The sequence below is a fragment of the Megalops cyprinoides genome, chromosome 14 (assembly GCF_013368585.1).
Source record: "Megalops cyprinoides isolate fMegCyp1 chromosome 14, fMegCyp1.pri, whole genome shotgun sequence".
Classification (NCBI taxonomy): Eukaryota; Metazoa; Chordata; class Actinopteri; order Elopiformes; family Megalopidae; genus Megalops; species Megalops cyprinoides.
The window spans coordinates 32,261,937-32,286,901 of record NC_050596.1 but is presented as its reverse complement, the minus strand read 5'-3'; the positions used below and the strand labels follow the sequence as shown (position 1 = coordinate 32,286,901).

Here is a 24,965-nt window from a genome sequence, read left to right as displayed (position 1 = left end):
TCTAACATGCCGTGCAATAAAACCCCATCCACTCCATCCATAACAAGGTGACTAATTCAGAGTGCACTCTGGGCTGTAACGCTGGCCAAGCGTCTCCATGTGAGCCGCTGAGATCGAGGATCGTGTGCGCGTGTTAAAAGGAGCCCGGGTGAACATCAATCACCGGGGTGATGTAATGCGTTTGGGGCACACTGATTAAAAATGAATGTAGGCCACGGTGTCTGGGTTAGGATAGCCTTAAAGAGGAGGGAGAGGAGGCCGTGCAGCCATCAGGCATCTAAGGGTTAACCAGCGATCTCTCCTCCTCATCCTCCTCTTCCTCCTCTTCTTCCTCCCGTCCCTCGCTTCTGGCAGCTCATTCACAATACAGCTGTGCCACAGCACAAAAAAAACAAAAGCACACGACTGGCGTGACGGCCTGCACTGGGGAGACAGCCGCTGGGGAGCAGGGTTTGATTTTTTGTCCTTTAAAAGCATTGATTTCCCAGGGCGTTGTTGTGAAAACCAGGCACGGTGAACTGGCCATTTCTTGTTTCTCGATCAGGAAATGTGCGGATTGTTTCAGTCCGCCGTCCGTGCTGCTGCTGTGATTCAGCGGCGAACCTCAGGCCGGTCACACAGGGGGCGGAGTCATCCGTCCGGCTGAGCTGATGACCCATAAACCCACCCTCGGTTACCTGACGATGGACAGAGGAACAACAGGCATTGTTCATTCACAAATCTGTTCAATCGATCTGTCCATTCATTCATGTTTTGATTCCAACCAAACTACTAATCGCTCGTTATTAGTGGAGCCCCTGTGAGTGCCTAAGCCAGCATTTTTTAGCCGTGAACAGCTCTCACTTCTGTTCGCTTATCAGCACAATTTTGCACTTGTTGAAATACTAGATGCACATTCGTTAACCTTGGTCAGAAATACACACCAGAAACACAAGAGGTGGGCCAGACCGGGATGCCATTACTGTACGAATAAATGCGACAGCTTGAAGTAGGCGAGATCAGGTGATGCAGCGGGAGAGGTTGCATTGCAGTTTGTCCTCTTTGTTAAGCGAGTTGTAGCTGGTGCCGGGATGGGGCGACTGGTCAGAGGACACCCTGTTTTTGGCGGAGCAAAGCATCCTGACCCAGCCAAACTCCTACAGGACAGAACGGCAGCCCGTTTCTGCCATATTGCCCCGTAATGAAACAGGCAGTCTGCCGTTTTTCAGCCTTTGCTATAACTGGGCTGGGTATTGAACAAAGTCCCTTCCGGTGCCGTACACAACACTACACCCATGGTGAGGGTCACTCTCGTCGCAGACCCTCAGATTATGATTCAGCCGTGATTAATAAAAGCCATTTCCTATCGCCGTAATCCTCGGCCCTTTCTTATTGCCCATCACAGTAATGTTTTCATTAAGTTAAAACCACAGTCAGGGAGAGACATCTCTCTGATTTACTGCGGTGCATCGCAGGCTTTCACTACCAGGCTTATATCAAGGGACACACAGTGCTGCCTACTGGCAATTACCAGGCTGACTTGTGGCAAATAGATCTGAGAGAACAGTGCTTTAACTTAGTAATGTTCTTAAAAGCCTGTTTCCTGAAGGTTGAAAAGACGATAGAGGTATTTTTAGGTTTAATGATTTCAAACTCCCACCAATCTCAGAATAAATGAAGCTAAATGTACACACAGGGAATAGAGGGAATCAATAGGCCATGGAGTGGTGGGTTGGGGGGTGTAGAGGGTGGGGGGGGGAAGGGGTGGTGCACCCCAGGCTAATATCTGCAGATTTGAAACTGAGACCATCTGAGCCACCAATATGAACATGTCCCCATGGCCCCAGAAATGAAATGTAGGAAGAACAGAACCAGCTCCAGCCATCTGCCCTGAACTGTATATTTCACAAGAGGCACATACACACACATACACACGCACTCACACACACTCACACTCACATAAACACAAACACACACACACACACACACACACACACACACACACACACACACACACACACACTCATACACACCACACAAACGCAAGCCCATACACATGCACACACACCACACAAACACAAGCCCATACACACAAAAACACAAGTCCATACACATGCACACACAAACACAAGCTCATACACACACACGTGCGCACACCACACAAACACACACACACCATACAAACGCAAGCCCATACACACGTGCGCACACCACACAAACACACACACACCACACAAACGAAAGTCCATACACATGTGCGCACACACCAAATTAATAATAGTAGAACCCTGTCAGTGTTCCTAATAAATCCCACTAACAATATTAAGGGGAGATCAGCTAAACCCATTCCCCAGTGCTTCTTAATCTTTTAAATCTTTACTCTCCATGATGGAGGAGAAGTCATGTGTGGTATAAAGCTAAATGCTGTTTTGTTTTGCTGCTGTTTGGGCTTCATCAAAGTAATATACTGAAGGCAACTTACACATATTAGACAAACATACTGGTCAGTGTGTGTGTTAGGATGAAACCCAGCAGCATATGATGCTAATAACAAGCGCTAGCATACGCTTTACATGTTTGCCGAAAGCGCAACATCAGCTCTGCAGCATCTCATGTTGCGTTGTTGTGAGATACTGCTGCATCTCACGGGATGCACAGGCTGTCCCTTGAATTTCCATAACCTCAGCGTCCGTCCTGTCAGATTGCTCGCGTGGTCTTTGATACACTCCATCACAATGCACAACTTCGCCCTTCGCAGAATTCGCACAACCCTCAATCACAACAAGGTTTCCGTAAAACCTTCAAAGGGTGCCCTGCAGCGACACACTCGTCGCAAAACGCTTCATCGTTTGGCAGACGATGAGGAAAACGTCCTTGAAGAGCACATTCTCTGATATGTGCTGTCAATAGTTTACTTAAGAATTACTTTACCTAATAAGTATTTTGAAGTATTTTAAAATGCACCACAGGGAAAGTATTTTAATTGCTAGTTCCACACATACAGGAGGTCAGTGGCCCTAAATGCAGATTCCAAAGCCCTTGGTATGTCCAACCAGACACTTTCCCTGGGTTTAATTTTCCCATAGACCGAAACTAAGTGCCTGTTATAAGTGGTTAGTGCCTTCTTAAGGTGGTCTTCTCTGTTTCAGGTCAGGTAGATGACCCAGTGGCAGTTCGCTAATGTTTGTTATACAGTATGTTCCAGGAGGGAGATGGATTGGGTTTCTGCAGTGAGGAAATGGAGAGGGAATTGCCAGAGCGATTGTGTGACATTTAAAAAGAGAGACATTATGTAGCCTGTTCCTTGGTTACCCTGCGTTCTCTCTCCCCGACCGGTAGAACATGCCGAATACAAATGCACTCACTATAAAATATATACGCGGCGTACGTTGGAAAGCTCCAGCATCACAACGCAGCCGTGTTACCCCGGAGACCTTGCTGAGGGTGTCTGCGCCACTCCGTCCGCATCACGAGACAGCTTTTTACCGCAGGGGTATCAGTTCGAAGATGCGGGGCGATCAGCTCTGATTAGTATCATTCTCTCTCTGTTTACACGCTGAGGGAGAGCCACCGCAGAGAAAAGCCATGGGTCCTTTTAACGCCTCCTTTGTTAAACAATTTGCGTTTGACCTGTGGGAGAGGGCAGAATGTTTTCCTAAAATGTAAGAATAACTCCGACACATATTTGAAGAAAAATAATTATTGCAAACAATTATTCTTCCTCACACGAAGGAAAGCTGTGTTTGCATTACAAAGTAAAGAGAATGGCTCGATTAGCAGCATTGTTTTAATTATTGATAGTGGAAATAGAATCTAATGAAATTTCCATCATCTTGAAACTGGAACCAATCTCAATGCAGCATCTATTTATATACTCATAAGAGCAAACTCTCCAGCTTAGCTGGGGGGGAAACTCACTTGACCCTCTCCAGTTATTGATATGAAGTGATGGTTGAGGGTGTTTTTTATTGGCTGGCAATGTTGTGAAATTTAGGCTGTTTTCTGTGTTTCTTCTGTGCAATTTATCATAGGGGAAGAATAATTCAACGGCTGATTGATCTTTTTTGTGTTTTGTTTTTTAAATATGAATTGGTTTTCCCTGCTGTGTTTGGTTTGCTTTCAGTAGCAGCTCCTAGCCTTTGTTTATGCTCTTACAAGTATGTTAATAAATACAGTGCTACCTGTTAAAGTGTGACATATTTTAGTACCTAGCAACCAGATCGAGGGAAAATGGGTAATAAACTTCCAGTTTTAGTGTGAAATAATTTAGACCGTTTGAAAAATGTTTCTTATGACCTAATGTCTGGGTTTTTTTTTTTACTGTCCATACGGATTGTTGGCAGAAAATGCATGCGCAGTTAGCATCTGGTAGTTATCTGTCACTTGAGTCCTGCTTCTTGCAACATACATGTTCCTCTGAACTAAACTTGTCCTGTGTGCAGTACGCAACCAGGATGCCCAGCTGGTTGTCATTCTTTTGTTGATGTTAAAAGTTGTTTGTCGATTTAAAATGTAAAGCTTGAAATTACATCTTATGGATCTTCTGTTTTTGAGGATCCGAACCACGGCTCCTCTCCGTTAGCCCAGATAATCAGAAGTTAGCTGGAGCTGTTAGCCAGACCAAAGCTGTATGCAGTACCACCAACCCAAATGAACCCACCAGCCATCGTTTCAAAGTTATGATATACATAATAATGGTAATACAGTATGTTCATCAAATGTTCTTAATATTCTTCATGAAGTGTGATGCACTGAAAAGAGTGTGGGATATATGACATCTTAGGTGACCTGTCTGTGTTACTTTACTCCATTTCATAAAGCCAGAGCTGTTTGGATTGGTGCAGTGAAGCCGCGCTCAAACAAACACCTTGAAGACGGTATGAGCTGCAGATGATGGGGAAAAGTTCAGATCAGCACAAGTAACAGAGTATAACTGCAGCTGTATGGACGGGAAGACCTTCCCAGGGGCTGCAGGGTTAATGCGGTCTTTACCTGTCACTGTTTAATTAATGATAAATGTCAGTTTGAGTCTTTGCCATTTTTTTCTGCGTGACGTCTTTGCTGCAGTAAATCAGTGTCCACGCTGTAGGTGACACAGGTGTCTCAACAGAGTAATCAGCGCTGTTTCAGGTTTTGCACTTATGCCAGCTATACTTGAGGGTGTATTATTTATACATTCTGAATCAAAATGAATTATAGATCATTAAGCTTTTCCAAGGATGAGTGGTGCTGCAATGTACCAACAAGACAGATTCTATAGTACAGAGAGAGAGAGAGAGTGTGTGTGTGTGTGTGCAGGAGGAGAGAGGGGGAGAGAGAGAGGAGAGAGGAAGAGGCAGAGGGAGAGGGAGAGAAAGCATTGCACCTGAGTTTGCGGAGAGAGGTTAAATCAGTCGTGACGAGGGCTGGTGCGAGAGAGTGAGACCGAGCTTATTTGGCAGCCACGGTGTGTGGTGTTTAAAAACCTTTGTTAATGGTCCAAACTTGCCGAAAGTGGTTATCTCCCCCGTGCACACGCAGGCAGGGCTGTGAAGCGCTGGTGAAATGAGTTCGGATCATTTCCCCGTTCTCAGCCCTGCCTCATGTCTGTGCAGTGTTCACAGTGAGGGGAACAGTGGTGCAGCTGGTAGTGGAGTGTTGTACTGTATGATGGCATCTCCTGGCAGATCAGGCCTTTTAATAAGCTGGGCTTCTCTCTCCTTTATCCCTCTCTGCCCATGCGGTAAACAAAGGCATCCCATTTGCCTAACCTGTACGCCAGGGCCTGCCGGGGCCCCACCTGAACAGCACGCCGACACCTGTCTGATAAAAGCTTTTCTGCCAGAGTCCCGCGTAATCCAGGAGGGTCATCAGAGAGGAAGTGAAGCCGAGCAGAAAATGTTTAAATCGATACGAGCAGCGACCACTGGGGGCCAGGGATTTGGATTCACAGAGAGCAAGGCGGAGTGGGAACCTTGTTTGCCCTTGGTGTGCGTGTGTGTGTATGTGTGTGCGTGTGTGCGTGTGCATGTGTCTGTGTTTGCGTGTGTGTGTGTGTGCGTGTGTATGTGTGTGCTTGCTTTTGCATGTGTGTGTGTGTCTGTGTTTGCTTGTGCGTGTGTCTGTATGTGTGTGCGTGTGTGCGTACTGTGATGGGAGGAGGGGATAGGTCTTGCAGACAGAACTGAAACTCGACTCCTCAGGGTGAAATGACGACAGACGCCGGCCTGTTAAGAGGAACATGGGTGTAGCTCATGAAACCTGGCCTAGGCTCCCCACAGTCCCAATTACACAGAGTGCCCGAGGCCTGCGTGTTCTGCTCCGCAGCGCCCCCTATCTGCCCATCTCCCACTGGGAGAGACACAATGAAACCATTGTGATAATGATATGATTGTGATACAATTGTGTTGAATGATAACAAAATGACATGATTGTTCAGATGACGAATGAACAAGCAGGTTTCTTAAGTCTTCCCTACTCCCAGAAAGACAGTCTGCATGCTAAAATATACACAGATAAGCAATACAGCTTTGGGTAGTCTTAGCTGTGGGACTTTCCCTTCATACAGAATATTGTAGCAGGATCATTTTTCCATAAGTAGTTCACACAGAGAAATATTACCCCTTGCTCATAGTTAATCGAAAACAGATAGAGGCAATTGCTCATTTGGTCTGTATGGCCAAAAAAAAAACAGTACAGTAAGCTGCTAACAGAATTAATCTCTTTTATATTTTATGTTGCACTCTTTGCTTGCTCCATCCATGGCGCCAATCACAATTAATTACTTCAATTACTTTAATGAGATCAGAGCAGGTCTGGACCTGTAGTGTTTACATGGCAGTGCACAGCCAGTCAGTGCGGTAAATATTGCCAAAGCACAAAAGCACGTCTACAATTTCAATCAATCGATCAATACATGCAGATAATGAGGTAATTGGAGTCTTAAGTTCAACCCTCAAAAAAAAACAACAGAAAACAAGACTGGCCTTAGGGAAAATCAGCCAAGGGCTACTAATAGAAGCAAGAGTGAACTGATTTGATGAGGCAGCAAGGCCAGAGCAGACGAGTGAACCGTTAACATTGCTGCGGCTGTGAGCTGGTGTTGTTATAATTTTTAGTTCTCTGTTATAGAATAATGCAGATTTTTTGAGCCATCCTTATCCTCCTGGTACCATTCCCTCAAACTGTGATTAAATTTGTCTTCAGTCTGAGCCCGTTTTCAGCCGGTAGGACTGTGTTGCATCTAGTTAATTTCTTAAAGAGCTTCAGTTCTCTGCGGTTCACACCTGAGTGGCATGCCGTCTGCTGGCTTCTGACTGTGTGATTCCTTTCAGATTAATTTAAGAAATGCATGAGGATTAATTCTGTCACAACCCAGAGAAGGCTGACTGCCGAGGCAGGAAAAAACAGAGCATTACCAATATTAAAAACCTCTCTTTTTTAAATTACCAAGAACAACTCAAACTGGCCTCAAACTCTGGTGACTTTTGTCATTTGGATGTCTGGCCACATATGACTTTTTAAGCTGTACTCATTTAAATGAAATCTGGAGGCTTACGCCCCACTACTACCCTTGTGTCATTTGGCAGCGGAATTTTAATCTATAACAAAAATGCTTTCAGCATGAAAAAAATGCAAGTTACTCATGTCAAACCGTAATTCAGTAACACACATTTGTAAAAAGCAGGTCTGCAACAGCAAAGTTCTTAATATCTCTGATAAAAATGCTTCATATAAACATATATATATATATATATATATATATATATATATATATATATATATATATATACACATATATGTATATACACAAACACTCCAAGTGACTCACCAGTACAAATCATATATTGTCAACATGTTAGTTCATAAACATTTGCAAAAATCACACTTCCCCTCAAAGCATTGATACAAAACGATGCCAGCTCATAACAAGCTATTTTGCGTTAATGGTTTTAGCATTGGAACACTTAATATGGTCATCTGAATGTGTTCTCCCCAATACTCAGTGTGCTAACCCAATGTTAAGTAGCCACTGCTGAAAACGATCAGGGAATAAGGAATAATGAGAAGATGATGAGAGGGAAGTACATAACAATAAAAAAGTGCAAAATGTTGCAAGTGCGGCCATTAACAGACGGCCGCATGAGGCTGTATCTGAATTTTATGAGCTCAAATGATGTTATGGAAGTGAATGTTTCCCAGTCAGTACCCCAGGGTCACTATGGTCACATCGGCGCTGCCATTTTGGACAGACTCCCAGCGTGGTCCCCATCTCGGCAGGAGCCCCCAAACTGAGCAGCCCCGTCTCTCAGCTTCCGATGCGTCAGGACCGGCCCACCTCCACTGTCATTCTCATTAGCTTCACGCACCAGAGAGCCTTTGTTTTCCTCCCTCTCGCTCTCCCCTTGATTCGATTTGATGACGTCTCAGTGAGCAGGGTGGAACCTCAGACCGAGGGCCGAGCCTGAATGCCGAGCCCGGCGCTCTCTCACCGAGCAGCGCGCCGTCCGATTGCTCGTCTGCCGGGTGAATGAAGCGCTGAATTCTCTATTCAATCAGCGGTGTAGGTGCCCACCTGTCTGAACAATCCCCGATAATGACAATCACCGCGAGTGAGTGGAGCTGCTCTCCGCGGCTCACCGCCGTGGCCGCTGATTTAAGGTGAAAAATGGCAAACCTGGGCTCTGGGAGACTCATGAGTCGCTTGCTGAACATTTGTCGGCCGGGGAACTCGGAAAGTAGCAGAGCTGGTTGCACGTATCAGTGGCAGTCCCAGAATATCATGGGAGTATTTTTATTTCAAAAATGTTGATCGGGGCCTGTGATGAATGCTTTGTGTGTAGTGATGAATTAAATACAGCCTGTATAGTCAGGCAGAAGTTAGGTTTGAACTCCTCCAACGGCAGATCATGAGAGGGGTTTTTGTCTTTGGCATGTTAGACACAGAGTACAGATAGCGGTCCATAGTGCTGCATATAGTAATAGATTTTCTCCCCCTGTATAATGGTATATCCGCTCTGTGTTAAAGGGCTGTGGACAGTAAATGAAGCCGTCTCGCACGATTCACATGGATAGAGGTGACATTCAGCAGGCGGTGAGATAAAGGGAACCCCCATTGTTCATATTTTTCGCATGGTTTCATGTTCCATCTGGCGAGGTAAATTAATTCCCTAAAACATGCTTCCACTGCAGTTGGTGCCTGCCTGGGCCAGGAAGCTACTGTACACGCACCCGTGTTTTTTATTATTAATATTTTTTTTTACAATGGTATCTTTAATACCTTTAAAAACACATGACGTCACAACAGTCATGCACCATGACATATGTGAGAGGGCTCTGAAAGAGCCAAACAAGCAAGGAAAAATATACGACAAAATTGAATAAAATAAATGTATTCATGTTTGTTTCTAAAGACTTTTTTGTTGCTGGTGATGTTAAATGGTGAATTTTCATCCTTCTACTCTGTGTTTCCAGGGCTGTGGTGATACCAAACTTAAATGTGTAACTAAAATTTGAGCAAAAATGGGGAAAAATGGCTAAATATAAATAACAAAACAAGAAAAAGGAATTCATCCTGACAACAAGCCATCCCGGCATTGTTTCGGTGACTGTCTGTCCCTACTGACCTATTTAAACCCAACTCTCATCAGGAGCTAGGAGATACCCTTCTCAGATAGGCAGTACCTACAATCAGGTGCTGAAACTTGGCTGTTTGTTGTCACTGGACATTAACTACATACAGCCCTGTGGGGATCTTTTGAGACACACAGTTGCACTCAAGGCAATTCAGTTGCCCTTAAGTGCTGATTTAGGACCAGATTCCCCAACCACTACAATTTTAACATTATCCGGTAAACAGCAAACCTAGTCCTAGACCGGCAGCTACAGGAAGCTTCTCCTTGGAGGGACTGTAATGTAACATTTGGAATACCTAATTATTTGTATTATTTGCAATTTGTAATTCTGGGATTATTCTGATCACTCTGTAACCAGCCACAAATGTTGATGAAATGTAGATGTTATGAGAGCAGACTTTTAATGCAGCATTTCTCATATTTATTGTTAACTTGTTCAAGCTTTATTTCAACACGATAAAATGTGTCTGTGATGGACTCCTCAGTAGCTCACTGGTTAAGGTGCTCACTATGAGCACAATGTGAGCTGTACGGTCCAGATTCCATTTGTGTCATCAACAAACTATGACCAGCAACCCAAGATGGCAGAACAAATAGGTTTTGTTGCGCTGGAAATAAGTGTTTGTATGTTGCCAGAGGTTACTCTTCTCACCACTCTGGCACCCTGTGAAATAATGCAAAATAACGCACCTATGGGTTGCTGGGAAGACATTGGTCGAGTAACGCCTATCCTCCAATGAGCGCCCACCCCACAGAAATCCACTTTGACTTTTAGTGCAGAAGAACAGCCAATGTTTGGTGGTGCTGAGGTTGTTGTAGTGAGATGAGCCTAACATACAATCCAAAAACAAGGCTGCATGAAGAGGAAAAAATGTATCTCTGATGCGGTAGTGCTGTACCGTTATAATCTGAGTTAACCTGAAGGATGCATTAATATGCTCATCGAGAAAGGTCAGGCCTGCAAAGACATGAGAACCCTGTTTACTCTTAATAATTAACAACAGAAGAAGAAGAAGTCTTAAGAGACACAAAGGGGTCATTCCTGGATGTAATTGCCGTGTGGCTAAAGGGCTGAAAACTAAAAGTCATGAATTTTTAATGTCTGTGCATTATCCTCTGTGCGCCGACTCGAAAATAACCCCGCACCACCATCGGTATCATCTGACTTCAAAGGAGAGGGAGGAAGAAAGCAAGCCTTTAGTCCTGTGTATCTGGATGCTTTCCTAACCATAATGCCACGGGGGGGGAGCCTGTGTTATGGCAGTGTAACGTTCCAACTGCTTTCTAACCGCCCAGAAGAACCAGGACATGATACCACACAGAGGAATTGGGATATCATTGGCCAATAAGAGGGAGGGCTTAGTCGTACGGATGATAAAATGCGAGCTTGTTCCTGCGAGAGTCCCCGAGCGAGGGGAAGCAGGCGGGTGTTAAAGGGAAGGAGACAGCGAGACAGCCCGTCTCCTTCCCCCAGTCAGGGCAGGGGAGGGGACTGTCAGCGGGGTGCCTGGTTTCGCCTGCAATGTTTCGCCATGCGGCGGGGTCGGGTTCGGCGCAGGAAGGAGGGGCAGGCCCGGCGCTATCTCCGCTCCGGCGAGGGAGCGGGCTCCTGTTAGAGCCCCGCGCCCGCGTTGGGCCCGACGGGCGCTCGTTATATTTAGTTTAGACGGCAGGGACTGGGCTAATTGGCGCTGCTGGCAGGGCCGAGCGCGGTTTGCGGGGAGAGCCAGAGCGTGCCTAACAGGCCTCTCTCGGCAGAGCCGGGAACTCAGAGCGCAGGCACGGATCATTTGCATCCTCGGTGCCGGGGATCGTTTGATCCGCCTGTTTATGAAGCGTCAGGTGTCTTCCCAGAAGGGCCAGCGGGAGGCCAAATCACTTTTTTTTTTATTCCTCTGATTGACTGAGACACCCAGCAAACGGGGAGACATTGTGAAAAACGTCAGTTTCACACACGGCAGGTTTTTTTCCTCACTGTTAAACTCGCTTTGTGGTGCCTTTTCACCACTCCCCTGAGTTAGGTGGGAAAACAAGAGAGTCACTGCATTGGGCAGGACAGCACATGGGTCTCTGCATTAGGCAGGAGAGCAAATATATCTCTGTTACAGGTAGGAGAGAGACTATATCTCTGTTACAGGTAGGAGAGTAATTATTCCCCTGTTATAGGTAGGACAGTGAGTATATCCCTGTTATAGGACAGAGGGTGACTATATCTCTGTTATAGGAGGGAGAGTGATTATTCACCTGTTATAGGTAGGACAGTGAGTATATCCCTGTTACAGGACAGAGGGTGACTATATCTCTGTTATAGGAGGGAGAGTGATTATTTCTCTGTTATTGGCTGGACAGCACACTGGTGTTGACCCATCATTTAGAGAGTGGGTCATCCTGTCCTGCAAGCAGATGGGCTTGGAGCCAGGCCGTGCCGCATGGGGTCACGGGCCCAGCCCCCTCCCCACTGTGAACTGCATCTCTGTGCCCAGCCTGAGTGGAGTATTCACTCTGCTGTCCGTCTCTGTCGGACACTGCAGCCTTTATTTACTCATGCGTGGCACGGGTCCCACTGCCGCTTTATGAGGCAGATCTGTGTGTGTTTTTAGACTTTTCTTCTTATGATCAAAGGTGGAGATTGTTTGCGAGGGTGGTGATAGGCAGCTGCCCTCTCACGCAGTGCTGGTGGACGCTAACGGCCAGTGCGGGTTTAGCCTAGCTGCACACTGACCTGATTAAAAGACTCTCAGTGCTGGAGGGTGCCAGGAACGTCCTGCCATCACTGAACTCTGTGTACAGAAACGTCACCGCCCTTCCCCTGCAGTGCCTCTCACTCTGAGGTCACAGGTCACAGGTCACAGGTCACAGGGTGTACCGGAGTGACGTACATGAACCCCAACGCAAAAGGGGTATTTTTTTTAATCACTCAGGACAGCGAGAAGCATAAATAATAAATAATAATAATAAATCATGCCTTTTCTTTAGCTGATAATTACAAGTTTTGTAATGGAGTCAAAAGAAGTTATTTTTGTAACATTAATCAGAGCTATAAAATTCTACAGTGTTGAGCTACTCACTGTTATAGATTCTGCAGCGTCTCCAGGCAACCCTGGGGCCAATTACCTGAGACCCAGCAACCCATTCTCTCTGAACTATGCAAATCCCCTAACCTTTCCTCCTCTGCATCAGCGGGTATTCTCAGACCCTCCTCATCCTCACCCCCTCTCACCGAATCTGTCCTCTTCCCCGATCTCAGCCGAGGGTCAGCAGCCAGCTCCACACGGCCGTGCACTCCAACTCCACAGCACAGAGTCTGCTAATTTCTCTGCGGTTCCTCTCTCTTCTAAATAAAACACAGCAAACTCCAAAAGCTTTGCCTGGAGATTTCTCCCTCTGAACTGAACTGGATTGTGCTGCTAATCGTGCAAATAAGATTTTGCGTGTAAAGTCTGCAGGCCTTTTCGGGCAGTGTGGAGAGATCAGGAGGTGGAGCTGGGTGCTGGTCTGCTGCAGAGGACTTTGTATTTCAGTGAGCTCAGTCACGCCGGCGGCTGCGGCACCCAAACTTTCGGTAGGGGGGTGAAGCGTACCGTCAGTAATAGCCTCCGAGTCCTTTCTCAATACTTTTACTGAAAGCAAAAGTTTTACTGGCAAACATCTATTCCCACTATAGACCCCGGACTCCCACAAAGGTTTCAGGCCATTATAAATGCAGCTAATACCTTTTGAGCCTTGATCATACACTGCACACAGCACCATATTAAACACCCAGGCAGGCTTTCCGTTTTTTTTCCCCCAAAATACAGGAATTCAAAAGTGCTTCCCCTGCATTATTTCCCAGCATGGCCAGTATGGGACATCTCCAGGGAGGCTGTCTCATTTGCTCTCTGGGCTTGGGAAATTTATAACACAATCCAACATTATTGACATTGATGTACTACTGAGGCCGCAGCAATGCTTAGCCTAGCATATTCCGGTGACTCTAAGTAGATTTATTCACCTTGGTGTAGGGAAAATAGATTTTCTTGTACTGTTATTGTTGTTGTTGTTGATAGATGTGTAGGCTCGTGTAGTTTATGTGCTGTACCTCGGGGGTCTGGCTGCTGTTTGGGGCTTTGCTCTGTCCGTGAGCTATAAATAGCTTTGTCTGGGCAGCAGGTTTCTCTGCAGTTACAGCCCTTCAGGAGATGGTTATGATATTTATGTATATTAGCTTCCCTCAGTAAGACAGAGTGTCACTAGATGTTAGGTATGTTAATTCTCTCTCCTGCTCACCTCTGTTCTTTGTGAAATCATCTCACGCAATGGTGCTACCTTGTTTCAACAGCGTGAAGCTGTTTGGGTTTATCCCAGGGCAGAACCAGTGTTGCAGCACGGCTTGTGTCTGCATTTTTTGGATTTGTTTATGGGCTTCTGTATTTGATACATTTGATGTGACAGCTCGTGATTGTTAGATTTCTAAATTGTTGTAATGTCCGTTTGATCACCATCACATGTGATGCTCAGAGATGCTGCAATAAGCATTGTTGCAGTACTTTGCAGAAACACAGCTGTAGGGTAAGACTGCATATGTGCTATCTCTTACATTCATTTTCCCATGATGCACTCAAATTCCTCTGATCTCACATAAATTCCCATGGTGCATTGCACACAAAGAGCTGGTGTTAATTTTGCTGCAGCTCAAAATTTCTGCCTTCTGTGTGGGTTTGTTTGGTCACATCTGTAATTAGTAGCACAGCTGCATGTAAGAAGTGTCTCGTTAGCGATGCGTAAGTGTTGAGGACTGTCATCTATGTTGTTAGTACAGAAATGTGCAATATCATATTAATATGGAACTCACACTTGTATAGCATTTCTGAACGATGTCACAGTGTCACAGTTGCTCCTTTTTGATTGAGCTCTCGGTATCAGACGGATGGAGTGTGTTACTGTGTGTGTTCTGTAAGGGCGAACTTTGCCCGTTTCACGGTGTTCCTGATGACAGCTCAGCCCCAAACGCAGACAGGTGTTACTAATGCACCCTGTTTGGGCGCGAGGCCCGGGGACAGCTCACACGGGAGGCTGGGCCGTGCTGGCGTCCCTGTGACACACTGCCTCGCGGCCAGCGTCAGGGCGCGGCGGCAGCGGTCACAGCGGGGCCTGCACATCCAGCACCGGCTGGTTTTCCAGGCAGAACATGGACACCTCAGGAGTCTCACGCTCTGTTAACAAATGCTGAACAAACACACACGCACACACACACACACCATGCCCTCACACACACACACACACATACCGCAGGATAACGCTGGGACAACGTTTGGCCAGCCCAGTCTCACCCCCTGGTCCAGCCCCTCTCCCCCTGTCACCACCCTTACTGCCTGGCACTGAGCTCTGTCCCGAACTCTCTGTCCATCTGCCTCAGAGTCAAAGTTCCCTTCCATCAAAAAGGCAATTAATGAGGCACATTTACAGACTGTAATTATGGAGGAAGATGAGTAATAGTCTGCAAGTTTAAGATTATGAACACTCATCAATGCTAAATGAATGAAAGACATTTATAACTGTAATTAATTATCATCATTATTAATACCATGAGCGTTTTTTATGCTTCTTTTGCTATTGAGGAAATGGAATGTGAAAAGAATATTATTAATAATAGTGACTGCAATGTCATGATTGAGTTTTAATTATTGGTGTTAAAAAAAATATGAGGACAAATTGACAGTGAGGAAGAAGAAGAAAAGATTTTTTTCACTAGGAAATGTCCATAAAACATGCAGTTTTGACAGTAGTCAGAACTTCACAGTTCCTGTATACTTTGTCTTATATTTTGCATATACATATTAGTGAACACAAACACACACACACATACACACACACACACACACACGCGCGTGCGCGCACACACACACACACACACACACACACACACACACATGCACACACACACACGCACACACACACACACGCACACGCGCGCACACACACACACGCACACGTGCGCACACACTCACACACACGCGCGTGCGCGCGCACACACACACACACAGCTGATTCTTGAAGTAGAAACAGTTGTCCTGTAAGCAGTAGAGCTGTTACCACAGCACATGTTTCTCCTGAAGTGCAACATTGACCTTCCTCTTCCATGGAGCAAACTTATTTATTTTTTCATTTAACCAGGCAGCTGAAATAAAGGCAAGATGACAGAGAGCCACAAACTGTGTGAAGCATGATGCAGTGATTTTCCTTTATTCTTCCAAGAATCTGAGACACCACCAACACAGCAGCTACAGAGATTACATTACATTAAACTGCAGTGATTTCTAGTACTGGGAAATTATGCATTGTTGTTAAGGACTACGAGTGCATCTGGTCAAAGTAAAGCATAAAAACATGGATGTATGAAAATTCTGTGTCTTCAGGTTAAAAACGGCCTGTTCTGGTTTCTCTCCTAGGGTCGGAGTTCCTGTGCAACACTCACATAATCCCGGTGAAGAACGAGGAGGGCGTGGTCATGATGTTCATTCTGAATTTCGACTACGTCCTGGACGAAGGAAGCAGCGACTCTCTGGAGAGGCTCAACCACGCGTCTCCTGCCAAATCCAACCACAGTGAGTGGTTCCGCCCTCCCCCGCTGTTTTCCGCACATTTCCGCACAAGGCCCCACCCTTTCACTGAACCCTCGGACCAATGGCTGTTGCCAGCAGTAAGGGGCGGGGTGTGCAGATCTTGTTCTAACACCATCTCCCGTTTGCATCATAATACATTATTCACTGGCTTTGTCCCTTATTGCCTTACACTATATAAAAACTGTTTTAGAGCAGCATTTCTACAGAGTAGTCTAATCCTTAAAACACGGCCCTTGTTGTGGTGTAGGAGCGAAGCCTACGATTCGAAGGTGGTGGGGTTCAGTTCCTGGGCACGGGATGGCTTTTATACCCTTGAGTAATGAGCGTGTAACCTTATCCCTGTGGTAAATAGCCAACTGTATGAATTCAAGATGTTGAGTATATGGAAGCAAGCGTATAAATTGGCCCAAATAGAAACAACCAAAAAAAAACTAAATGGGATATTTGATTCCTGTCTGTCAGGGCGTTGCCATGTAAATGGTTTCCAGTTAAGTCCCGTCATCCTGTGGGCGGGATGGTTTGGGGGGTTTGGTGTTGTGGGGCGGGGGGTGTAATGTGGGCTCCCCGAGCATGACGAGGTCATCGGCGGATCACGCTAATTGGACAGGAAGCTTCAACTAGCAGCAGCGCTGCCGTTGAGAAGCCCCCTCCCAGCTTCCTTTAAGTGTTTTTTTCTGCCAAACGAGAGGGCGATTCCATAATTGGCCTCGGCATGAATAAAACATTATTCACGGTTATCTGGATATCTGAATAGCTGCCGCGAATAAGGACCCCGTCTCAAAGAGTCGTTTAGCAGCTGTGTCTTCACTCGGTTAATAGCTCTGATTTCATTCAGTGCCCCTGTTAAACTGGCAGTGGAAAAGCTTTTTAAGGCAGCATTTCAGCCCTTAAAAAGCCCACGTTTCCATTCACATCTCTGCCCCCACCCCCCTCTTTATTTAGCCAGCGAGAAACTAATTGTACGCCATGGCTGAGTGTTTAATACCTGACTCACCAGGCTGAATTCATTTCATGTGAAGGGTCATTTTTTCCTCTCAATTGCCAATGCTAAACATTGTATTCCCATCAGCGCTGGGCCAGTGGACATAGAGATGAGCGAGCCGGAGCCGCTCGCCCGGAGTGAGCGAGCGAGGGAGCGAGCGAGCGAGCGAGGGAGGAGGGAGTGAGAGACTGAGTGAGTGAGTGGGTGAGTGGGTGGGTGAGTGACTGAGTGAGAGTGAGAGTGAGGGAGTGAGGGAGAGTGAGAGGGAGGGAATGAGAGACTGAGTGAGTGGGTGGGTGAGTGAGTGAGTGAGTGAGGGAGTGAGGGAGAGTGAGAGGGAGGGAGTGAGGGAGTGAGAGACTGAGTGAGTGGGTGGGTGAGTGAGTGAGTGAGTGAGTGAGTGAGGGAGTGAGAGACTGAGTGAGAGTGGGAGTGAGGAAGTGAGTGAGTGAGTGAGTGAGTGAGTGACTGAGTGAGTGGGTGACTGAGTGAGTGAGTGAGTGAGCAGAGATCACTAATGAACTCAGCGTCGCGTCTCCTTTGCCCGGGGGGCCCGCTGCCGTTTATTTCGAGGTTTACAATCACTCCTCAATTAGTGGCTTTCATCATTTCTGGAATCCCTCCGCTTTATTTTCTGCTCTGTGGTTGTTATTTTTGAGCCGTGTGGTAGCAAGCCTCGGCGACGGAGCCCAAGGCGCTGTTCGCCTGCCGTCCTCTCAGCTGCGTGTCAGGAGGTGTAAATGTCAAAGGGGCGTCATTTTAGCGTCCTGTTCGAGGGCACAAGCACGACCACACACCGAGCATGGCAGAGCCACCCAGCGCACCTCAACACAGCGGTGCTCGACACAGCGGTGCTCGACACGGCGGTGCTCGACACGGCACACTGCAACACAGCTCAAAACACGGCACACTGCAACACAGCGGTGCTCGACACGGCACACTGCAACACGGCTCAAAACACGGCTCACTGCAACACAGCTCAAAACACGGCTCACTGCAACACAGCGGTGCTCGACACGGCGGTGCTCAACATGGCACACTGCAACACGGCTCAAAACACGGCTCACTGCAACACAGCTCAAAACACGGCTCACAGCGTAACTGTGCAGTGCGGTACAATGCGGTGAAGTGTGGACACACTCACAGCTCCAGTGTCCAGAGAAGCATATTAATATACATGCTAAGACGTGTGTGTGTGTGTGTGTGTGTGTGTGTGTGTGTGTGTGTGTGTGCGTCCGTGCGTGCATGTGTGCGCGCGTGTGTGTGTGTGCATGTGTGCGCCCATGTATGTTTGTGTGTGTGTGTGTGTCTGTGTGTGTGCGCATGAGTGTGCATAGGTGTGTGTATGTGTGTATTTATGTGTGTGCACACAAGCGTGTGTGTTCTATTTTCTCTGCCGCTAATCAGAGCTGATTGCTCGTCTCGGTGAGGCCCTTGCAGGACGGTGAAGGAGGGGACAAATTAGCCTGGGTGCGCAGCCCTGATAAGCAGAGTCCTCAGAACAAGGGGAAGCTTTCTCAAACCGTCAGCACTTTCAGCCCCGGCATTCTGAAGCCCAGGATGTGCCAGGGTTGACCTTGCACAGAGAGTGCCTTCATCACAAAGTCATGTTTTAGGGACAATGAGGGGGAAACTCAGATCAAATTAGCATTCAATGTAAAGATATCCTGCGGTATCGTAGCAGCAAGCGGAAACGCTCTTGCATTGGAATGCAATCCCTGGATGTCTGTGTGTGCAGTGGGCGGAGTTTAGTGGCTGCCCTGGAAAAACATGGTCCTACCATGGTCTTCAGAGATGGACCACAGACCTCAGCTTCCAATTCCCACCTCCTGAGCAACACTAAGAACTAAAGTGATGAAATCCAATGACCAAAATTTTTGAGGAGTTGCAAACTTTTTTAAAAGATGAGGCTGATGTGCGTGGATGGCTGTTCCCCTAAAGGAAAATCACTGCTCAGTAAAGAGAGCCAGCTGTTTAATGCTTTTAACGTGTGTAGTGAACAAGAGTGTGGAGCCTTATCCTGTTAAAGTGACATCATTAGACACAGTGCTTAAGAAACAAATTACTCACCCCCTGCTCCATGGAATGTGTTCAGAAAATGAGACGCCTGGTCTTGCTTTGCATATGTTTATTGGCATTAATGAATTTATTTACGTGCTTCACTACTTCACTTTCATGTATGCCATTATATTAGATGCATGTATTGCGTCAGAATTGTTTGAAAATGCAGGGGTCTTTGCTTTTGGCCCGTCTTGTGAACCGTTTCCTGCTGATTTCATATTCATTTTCACCAATCAATTACCACAGACTGTAGGAAATGCCAAAGAAAGCGCGCATGGCTTCTCCCCTCTTTGTTTTTTTTTAATGGCGTATCAAATTAGACGTGACATTCGGCTTCCTATTGCTGTCAAACGGTGCAGTTGCAGGAACTGCAGTCTCCCGTTTACAGGAGTTTCACTCTCTCGGTTACAGGAGCTGCGCTGTAATGTTTACGGGAGACCTGTTCTATCGTTTAAACGAGCTGTTCTCTCCACTTTACGGGAGCTGCACCCGTTTACCGCTACCCTGTATTTCTTCGGCTCCACGGCTGTTCGTGGCAAGACGAGAGGAGAAATTTCATGCTCCCATTGCAGCTGAGATGGTGGAGACTCAGGGCTGGGTAGTGGACTCTTAACAGGCCACTGGTGCGGAAGTCACCCTGTGCATCAGCCAGAGAGAAGCCTTCAGTTCCCTGGTCCCCCTTCACGAGGCTGTAAATGGTCCTCTTCCTGTGCGTGCTCACAGCGCCTGCATCGAACGCAGACCATCCGAGCCAGCAGGGAAGATGGTGTTTGTATTTATGCCAGCATATTAGGACACATGGATACCTGCATAGCGTGCACTGTGTTTAGCTGTGTGAACACCACTTGCCAGGACAGTTTATATAGGTTCCAGTTTACATTTTGTTCCTGGACAGCAGGTTGTAGAATATTTATGAAGCATTTAAGCAGTTAAGCACCATACTCAAGAGTGCACTGGTCGGTGGCCTGTCCTGGATTTGAACCCATAACCTTCACGTCCACATGACCACTTGCCTCCGTGTTACTGTACACTGTTTCAGTGAAGACTGTTCCTAATTTGCTGTTTATAATTACTGGGAAATATGGAAATGAATATGACCGTGGGGGCCTGTGGGCTGGTATGGAGGAAAGGAGTCGAGTTTCGCTAATTAGGCCCTGTTAATGAGGGCTTCTGTCAGCCCTGAAATTACTGACACTTCATCGCTGGCTTTCGGTGTGGCTGCACTGTCGTCAGACCTACAGCTCAAAATCCCATTGATGGTGCTTAGACCCCTTTCATATCCAGCTTCTCTTTGTATTCTTTGTTGCTGAGAAGTTTTCTGTTGCTAGTCTGGTGGGGCTAGCATGAGACTTGATTTATACACAATTTGTGTTTAAATCACTCTATTGAAATGCGAATAAAAGTATCGATGAAGAACTGAAATGTTTTGAGGCGCACAATTTCTGTAGTTACTACAGTTTCAAAAGGGTCTTATCACTGAAGGAGACAGAACTGCAGTGCTCTGTGAATGCATTATACTCTCGCTAACCGCAGAGATACGATATGCTTCCATCCACCCAGGGCAGCCACATAACCAGGGATTCATATCTCCTGCTGAGACACACAATAACACTGAAACGCGTATCCCGCTTCACCGTCCTGTGAAAGAGAGACATCGGGCAGGGGATACTCTACATCCTAGCCTAACGTAGCCTGTCAGTGCGCCGGCCCATGCCGCTGTCGAGCACGAGGACCCCATTGTGTCGGCCGCGGTGTTGTGACATCCGCACACGTGACACGGTAACAAACGCGGCCCGCGGTGAAGACGGTGCTGAATGACAACTGCCTCATATTTCTGAGAGCAGTTTCCCTTTCAGCCCCGCTGCTGTATTCTTAATGAGCGGCCATATGGTCACCCTCCTCGGAGTGGGACTAGCGTGCGCGTGCCATCCGAGGCGATGTGCGGTTTCCCCAGGGTTTTAAAAAAGATGAAATCACATTCCGGTGTAGTGGATGGTGTCTTCTGCGTGGCACAAGGTCGAACCGGCTTGGAGAAATATCTGTCTTATTGTTTGGCAGTTTCTGCCCTAACAAAATAGGAAATTGTTGAGCAGCCTCCCAAAAATCTCTTAAGATGTGAAGTTCTGGCATGAGGCCACAGTGGGTGAATTGTGGCTTTGTCAGTTAATTGTCGCTGGGGAACTGTGGCTTGGGGGATGTGTTGTGTAAATGGATCGCCTTCGCTATTCTCAGTCTTTATCATATTGACAATATTCAGGACTTAAAGCCAATGAATCACTGGTTACATTACAAATCGTATCAGAAATTTACATTCTGCCAATGATGAGTTCCTTTTTGTCTGTATCAGTGCATTTACTTGGCAGCTTCCAAGGTGTAATTCATCTCTTTTCTGTCAATGAATGTGGCACGAGAAGTAGATAAATAATGCAAAGGGCTTCAAAGAGCTAAATTCCATGGGGAGGTGTGGGACTTGTCTGATAGAGCAATGTTTAAAAATAGCCAAGGCCAAAAATCTTTAATAATGGTATGGATCAGGAGGGTTAGGGAAAACCAAATTCTGGTCATTTTGGACAAAGGTCTGAAACACCCAATTACTAGACTAGAGTTGATATGAGGCAATTTCCTCATGGTCTGTGTGAAACCAGCCAGTTAAAGCAGCCATCTTGTTATTGTAATCTTACAGTTTACATCATCTGAATCAGAAGCAGCGTGTGTTATGTATTGTAAGCTCATGCAATAGACGTTGCAGTTATTGAAAAGGTCAAGCTGCAAGTAACCCAATTTATATTTTCAGAAAAATGTGTGGGCCTCCTGGTGTTGTATTTCAAATAGATTCTTTGAAACTGCATTATTTTTACATCTCAGTTTTTGCCTGTTTAAGGAATCCTTCATTTCTGTACTGACAGCAAAGGCAATAGAGACAGAACACAACTAGAAATTTCCACATGCTTGCATTTCACAGATGTCAAGCACATAAATGCAGAGCCGTGGATTCTTTGCATGCAAATTCGGAGGGTTACGTTAAGGTAATTCCGCAGAAATGAAATATTCCTTGTTTGCAGCTGCTTAACGTAACATCTGGTCATTTGAAGTGAAGCGGTGCAGTCTGAGTTGGGTTTATTTTCATGTTGCTGTTCAGATGGCTGTGCTATTTTTAGCGTGATGTCATCTCAGGGCATCTGCACGTTACACAGAAGTGCACATTAATACCGCAGATATTCTATTATAACCAGATATTCAGCTCCTGCATTCCCTCCATCCTGCATCCAGAAGTTTCTGCCTGGTAACAGGAGATTCCAGCACTGTCTGCGGTCCAGTGCATTCCTATAGATATGCTGTTTTAGACCACACCCTTTCGAGAATGTTCCTAATGACCCAACAATTTAGAACACTTGTCACCAATGGCAGAGACAGGATTTTCAGTGTGGAATGCACTGGGATGACTGTCTGGCCCACATATTAAGCATGACACTGCATTACATTACTGTCATTTAGCAGACACTCTTATCCAGAGTGACTTACATATTTACTACAACTTTACAAGTTACCCATTTATACAGCTGGATATTTACTGAGGCAGTTCTGGATTAAGTACCTTGCCAAATGGTACAGCAGCTTTTTTTGCAACTTTTCAGTTATGAGCCCTGCTCCTTACCACTACGCCACACTGCCGCCCCAACATCCCTGCTAATGCTGTTTCGTGTCTCCCTCCTCCAGGAAAGGGGAGGTTTTTCCGGTTCCGCCTGCCCGCCCTGAACCTCCTGGGTGCCAGCAAACAGTCCCTCCCCCAGGAGGACCCGGATGCGGTCATGGTCGACTCCCCGAAACAGGGCGACCGCTCCGTGGCCCTGGACGACTTCAAATCGGCCACCAAGGAGAGCTGCAGCCCGTCTGACATCGACGACACCCGGGCCCTCATCGGCCCCACCCAGCACCCTGCCCCCACCGACTCCCCGGGACCCCTGGACCAGTCCTCCCCGAAGCGGCAGTGGGACCGGCTGTACCCAGATCAGCCGCGGTCCACCACATGCCTGGCCCACACCACCTCCCAGCAGAGCATTAGCAGCATGAGGAGGGCCTCCTCCGTCCAGGACATGGAGGGCTTCAGCTCCAACCCCAAAGCCGTGTTCCGGGACCGGCACGCCAGCGAAGGTACGGCCGCTCCGAACCCCGCTCCGCCAGCGTCCCCCTCGCTGAGCGCAGGCGTAGGTGAGGGTTAATCACGGCAGGCGCGGCGTAGCTCTCGCTGTCTGCGTGATGGATCGCTGGCTCCTCTCCGCTCCTGTAATTGATGTCCCCGGACACCGTATGTCAGCGGTGCAGATGACACCGTAACGACTTTGCCCCACTGTAAATTGTGTACACAGAGGTTGTAGCCTAGGTTTATGTCGTGTCTTATGACTGGGAAAAATCAATCATCTTCCTCTGAAATGTCTAATGTCTGTCCGCTGTGATTTGCAGAGAAACAGCCACAGAGGAAGAAAATGGCTCCAATGAATCACGAAAGAAAGTTTTGATAATTATATTTTTTTTGTACTGGTAGTTGAGAAAACAGATTTAAATTTAGATTTATGTTTTGACGTCTCCTCTCATCGTATCCGACTGTAAAAAGCACAGCTTTACAAGGAGCTGGTTTTGTTCCCATGAAAAATAAAATGCTGTCTCCTGTCTCTTCCCTCCGACGTCCCCACGCTGCGTTTCAGACAATGGTCGCAATATCAAAGGTAACGGCGTGCTCTGCACACGCTTCTGTCGGGCTGTCTGCTGCATGTTCTTTCTGAAAGAAAACCAGAGCGCAGGCCGAGCTCTGCGAAATGCACTTGCTTTGTATGGTTTGAGATGTGAATGCTTTTATTTATTTTATTTTTTTTCGGAGAATATTTCCTGGAGGTTCTCGGCGTCTCCTCGTCTGCTGTACAGCGGAGACCACCAAGGCCTGCTCCGGCATGCCAGACTGCTCAGTAAAAATGCACTGCCCTCTCGTAAACCTGCATGAAAAAAATGAATCAGCCTTCCTTTCTAATTTTTTTTTTTTTTTTTGACTGAAAATCGATGAAACGTGAATGCTCTCTGTGTGCATCCCTGCAGCTCCATGTCCATGGGCAATTATTTCAGCTCTTATGACTCACCAGCTCAGAACATCGTAGCTTTTTTAAAATTTCCTTTTCTAAATGCTGTTTGTATAGTTTCTCTGTCCTTCACAGTACGGTGTACATGAGCCCTTTCAATTCAAAGTCTGCTGCAGGGTTCAAATATTATGCAATTCTGAGCCTTTGGCAAAGTCAAAATGACAGAATTCAAGTTATCGATGGCTTGCCTTTGAAACCACCATTTATCCTGAGAAACTCAAAGGTGGATAATGCAGCCTAAACATGCAAAAACAGTTATCGAGGAGCAGCGGTTTTCTTCGGATCGCAGACACTCGAGTGTGCTCTTCACACGCAGATTCAGAACTGTGGCTGACAGCCCTGTTTGGGAACATACCGTGAGAACACAGGGTTTAATGGCCAGCCCACCCTGGCTCATCAGTGGCCTACAGCCTTCTTCTCGCACTGTGTCCAAGCCTGGGCTTGAACACTCTGCTTCCATTACGAGCCCTGGGAGGCTATGCCATGTGTTCATAATTCTCTCTATTAAAAATACTTCATATTGTCAGAAAGTAAATTCCGCCTATGCCTTCTGATACTGCTGACAGAGGGAATAGGTTGAAAATAGCTAAAGGGAAAT

General features: G+C 46.7%; 1 protein-coding gene across 1 annotated transcript in view; it reads left to right on the top strand.

The window, feature by feature from the left end:
- LOC118789040 (potassium voltage-gated channel subfamily H member 7-like) overlaps nucleotides 1-24,965 on the top strand; it is a 72,975-nt gene that overhangs the window by 14,498 nt on the left and 33,512 nt on the right. The window contains exons 3-5 of the mRNA XM_036545328.1: nucleotides 16,022-16,177; nucleotides 22,956-23,390; nucleotides 23,942-23,962. Of these exons, the coding sequence (XP_036401221.1) occupies nucleotides 16,022-16,177; nucleotides 22,956-23,390; nucleotides 23,942-23,962 (612 nt within the window). The remainder of the gene's footprint in view (nucleotides 1-16,021; nucleotides 16,178-22,955; nucleotides 23,391-23,941; nucleotides 23,963-24,965) is intronic.